This window comes from Myotis davidii, unplaced genomic scaffold (genome assembly GCF_000327345.1).
Source record: "Myotis davidii unplaced genomic scaffold, ASM32734v1 scaffold854, whole genome shotgun sequence".
NCBI classification, from domain to species: Eukaryota; Metazoa; Chordata; class Mammalia; order Chiroptera; family Vespertilionidae; genus Myotis; species Myotis davidii.
The window spans coordinates 1,044,155-1,048,661 of NW_006285939.1; the positions used below are offsets into that span (position 1 = coordinate 1,044,155).

The 4,507-nt window shown below is 64.3% G+C and overlaps 1 protein-coding gene across 1 annotated transcript in view; it reads right to left on the reverse strand.

Moving 5' to 3' along the window:
• Nucleotides 1–336: 336 nt before the first annotated feature.
• The window catches only part of ARHGAP22 (Rho GTPase activating protein 22), a 156,912-nt gene continuing 152,741 nt past the window's right edge, over nt 337–4,507 (reverse strand). Inside the window, exons 10-11 of the mRNA XM_015559659.1 lie at nt 3,984–4,502; nt 337–844 (exon numbers count right to left, since the gene is read on the reverse strand). Coding sequence (XP_015415145.1) covers nt 622–844; nt 3,984–4,502 — 742 coding nt within the window. The 3' untranslated portion in view covers nt 337–621. The remainder of the gene's footprint in view (nt 845–3,983; nt 4,503–4,507) is intronic.

The following is a 4,507-nucleotide window of genomic DNA, read 5'->3' on the forward strand; positions in this document are numbered from 1 at the left end:
GAGGCCTGGGCCGTGGAGCAGAGCTGGCCGGGCAGACGAAAGCAGGCTCCTGGGTCTGCAGGGCTGGGGGTGGGGCCCAGGACCGCTGTGCAGGCTCCAGCCCTGGGAGCGGGAGGCGGGAGGAAGTGGTCCTGCCCGAGCGCAGGGAGGATGGAGCTGAGCACATGGACTTGTGTAGCTCCAGCTTCACAGCTGTGGCAGCTCTGGGTGCCCATCAGGGAGCTTCCTACCCACTGGCATTCCACCTACAGACACCGTGAGGACCTCAATCCTGGTAAAGCGTAGAGATCACTCCATAACCCCCACTTCACTTGACCTTAAAGAAGGAGCCAGGCATCCCACTTGCAGAGCGAATTTAATAAAGAGGGCAGTGTCCCTGGGGCGCTACTTGGATCCCAGGCGCCATCTGTTTTGGTGGCCACGGGCCTGTCGTCTCTGGCACCTGCCAGTCACAGCAGCAGCCGCCAGATGGCATGAGGGGCTCGGGCTTCCCTGGCCGCGAAGCGACACTCCCTCTCCGCTGGCTACAGAGCACCAGGCACTGCCGAGGTCCATGAGGCAGGGGCTCGGGGCTCCTCACAGCCCCCACTCCCTGCGGAGGGAGGCGAGCAGTGAGCTCCCTCACTGTGGGGCACCTCTGGCCCCCACAGTCAGGCTGCCCAGGGTGGAGAAAAACTCCTCCATTTCCTCCTGCAGCAGCTGGTTCCTCCTCTCGGCGTCCGCCCGCGCCCGCTCCGAGTTCCGCAGCCTGATCTGCAGCATCGTGTACTTCTTCTTCTCCTGGTCCAGCTCCTCCTCCAGCCGCAACATTCGCTTCCTCAGGTCGGCGGTACCGTCTTCAAGTCTTAAAAATAAAGAAGAAACATACTGTTTTAGACGCTGCCCTGCAGGGTTTGCCGAGAGAGCAACAGTCACGGCCCCACCCGCTGCCCGGTGGGGAAGGGCCGCGGGGCACACGGGCAGCTGGGCTGGCTCACGAGGTCCACCCTTGCACTGCCCTCAGCCATGATCCAGAAACACCGTGGGACCATTTGGCCCTGGGTCCCCGAGACCAGGGGTCCCCCTGAATCCTCACTACATGTTAAGACCACTTACCCTCCGGGCCAGCCAGCTGTCCTCAGTGTGGAGAGCAAGACCTCAGTCCCCTCCACTCCCTCCTGCTGCCCCACCCATGCCCCAGGCTGACACCACACCTCGATCCTCCCAGCAGGCTGCATACTGCCCGTCTATGCCACCAGAGAGCCACCTGCACTCCTACAGCTGGTACGCACCGTCTCCTCCACCACACGCCAGCAGCTCCTGCAAGGCCTGAGGCATGCTGAGCCAGACTCGGGGGACTGGCCTGGCTACACCCAAGGCTCATGACTATGGGCAGATACACATGCCCTGAGCCCTGGTGTCCTCTCTGAAAAACGCAGGGACACCTCCCAGCACTGCAGCTTCCATGCCTCCAGCTCAGCCAGCGAACTCGGCGCATAGGGAAGGGAGGAAACCTCCCCTGCCCAGCCCTCCGTCCGGAGCACAGGGCATGCTGTCGGAAAGAAGGCCCCTGGGAGGTGGCACAGCCCACGACCCCCACTTCTCCTCCAGGCCCAGGCCCCTCACCGCCAATGCCTCCCACCCACCGGGGCCCTCAAGTTTGGCCTGCCCCCCGCCCCCATGACACTAGACCAGCAACCTGTCCAGTCTTGAGGATCTCAGCCTCTCTATCCCTCGACTCCACGCCAACTAAATAAGTATCCCCGACTTCAAGGCCTGCAGCTGAGCCCGGCCTGCTCCCGCCGCTCCTGTTCCCGCTCCTCCTCCGTGAGCACCTCCTCCGGCTGCTTGGCCAAAAAACTGTCCTCAAATCAGTTCTTTTTTCACCCCACAGTGGACCGATTAGCAAAACCTCCCCAATATGGTCAGCATCTGGCTCTTCTCCCCACCTCACTGCTTGCCCCTTAGGCCATGGCACCCATCCTGGCCTGGACGCCATGGCCTCCTAACTGGTGGAGTGTCCTCAGGAGGGCAGCCAGGGGCACCCCTCCGAGTGGCCAAAGTGCTCCAGGCCCTCCGGTCACTCAGAGTCGAATCGTGTAAAATCCAGAGCATGCTCTGACCACATGGTCCTGCCCTCTGCCCCCCAGCGCCCCCTCACACTCCAACAAGCCGCCCTCCCTCCCCCCCTAACAGTCCGCGAGCTTTGAAATCTATCTTGTACGGTCTCTGTGCGCCCTCAGCTGCGTGACCAGAATGAGGACAGAGAGTGAGATCAGGGTTCGTCACAGCTGTGCCCAGCGCTCACCACCTAGCACTGTGGCACCTCGGACACCCTTCAGGGGCTGCAGGGATCAGGGCACAGGGAGGCAGCGCAGAAAGCTGAATCCATGCCTCCACCCAGACCGGCTCTAACGCTGCAGGTCCAGTTACAGACTCTATCCAAAGGCCCACCGCCGGCGCCCTACTCCTTCCTGCGCCCAGAGCCCCTGCTCACTCGCCCACCTCCAACCGGACATGGCGGGACGGCGTTCCCAGGGACCATGGTGGGGACAGCGCTGCTGCCCGGGCCTGCGGCCTGCTCTCACCTCCAACCCGAGCAGGGGGTGACAGGAGCGCATCTCAGCACCGGATGTGGCAGCTGTGTGCTGACCACTGCTCTTAACAAATGCATGGGGTCGCCGGAGCGCCGAGAGCCTGCCTGGACGCTGTCAGTCTGCGCCCAGGGTCTGGCCAGAGCCGACCATGACTCAATACCGTTTCCCGAGAAACCGGCCCCGAGAGGAGCTGCTCAGACCCCGAGGCGGCGGGGGCGACCGGCCTGTGCCTGGCTTCCATGCGCGCCGCCCGCAGCCGCACATCTGCCCTCCCTGCTGCCGCTGTTACTCGCTGGAAACCTGCGTCCCTCTAAAGCAGTGGTTCTCAACCTGTGGGTCGCGACCCCTTTGGCGGTCGAATGACCCTTTCACAGGGGTCGCCTAAGACCATCCTGCATATCAGATATTTACATTACGATTCAACAGTAGCGACATTACAGTTATGAAGTAGCAACGAAAATAATTTTATGGTTGGGTCACAACATGAGGAACTGTATTTAAAGGGCCAGAAGGTTGAGAACCACTGCTCTAGGGTTTCCACCAAGCGTGTGCCCCAGCTTTCTCCTGCTGTGAGCTTTCTCCTTGCTCAACTCCACCCTCTCGGCCTCAGTCCTGCTCAGACGTGACCTCCCTGACCTTCCTCAGGGCCTCTGTCCTTAAGCCCTTCTCCTGTCATCTACCCTCAAGGACACGCCCCTCACACGCCTGACTCTCCCAGGTGCCAGGACCTGGCTTCCCCAGCCACAGGGCCCCGCTGCCACTGCAGCTCCCGGTGGAAACCTCCCCACCCCGCCCCATCCCCGGTGGGGAGGGAAGCCCAAAACCGCTGGCCAGTGGGTGGGAAGGGCCTGCAGGCCCAACAGCTGGACTGGGGATCAGAGACGCTGTGGGAAGCACCCACCGCATGCTGCCCAGCGTGGGCTCTGCTGTGCCCTGGCTGAACCACCTGGCTCAGAGCTGGCAACACTGTTCTCACCAAGGCGGGAGGAGGGAAGGAGGGCCAGCTGGGAGCAAGAACACAGCACTGAGCACTCCCCCGGGCCAGGCGGGCAGGGCTTGGCCCAGCTCCCTCCGGGAAATCCCATTCCGAACCGATCTGATCAGCTACAGGCCCACGCCCGCGGCCAGGCTGGCCTGGGGCCTGCATGACATGTGGAGACAACCGGGTGAGCAAGCACAGCTGGGGCCGCCTCCTGCCCAGCCCCTCCATCAAAAGCCTGGGGAGGCTCCTTCCTTCAGCAGGTGTGCATGGAGCTCTGGGGACACAGACCCCAACCTCCACCCCCAACCTATCCGGGGGTGTCCCCCAGAAAGGGGATTTCTAGGGCCCACTGCTCTGCGCAGGCGCCAGCGGGGTGGAAGCGGGGCTTTCCTCCAGAGCAAGGCGAGGCGGAGGCGGCCCTTTACCTTCTCACACTCAGCTCGTGCTCGGTCCTCTGCCGGCACAGCTCCGCCCGCAGCTCCGCCACCAGGCCCTGGAGAGCCGTGGAGTGGGGCGTGGGGTCCCGGGCGGGGCTGCCGGGCTCGCTGGGCTCACTGCTGCTGAGGCGGACGGCTGCCTCCTCCAGGCTGCGCCCCGGGTTCGGGGACCTGAGCTCCTCGCTGCTGCTGGGGACGGAGGAGGGCTCGGGGGTGCCCTCGGGGTGCAGGGAGCTGCAGGCAGAGTCGCTGGCCCGGCAGGCGGTGCAGCTGCTGACGGAGCCCCCCGGGGAGGCCTCGCAGGAGGAGGCCCCCGACCAGGCCGAGCTGGACACGCTGGGCGCGCTGGGGCCGGGGCTGGGCGCCGGCACATTGTCGTAGGTGGAGAGTCTCTGCGAGGCGCTGTCCTTGAGCCGGTCGCCCGAGGAGGCCCGGCGGCGGCCACGCAGGGAGGACAGCCCATTCATGAGCCAGTTCCCGCCGGAGGAGACGGTGGGCACCTCCGGGGACGA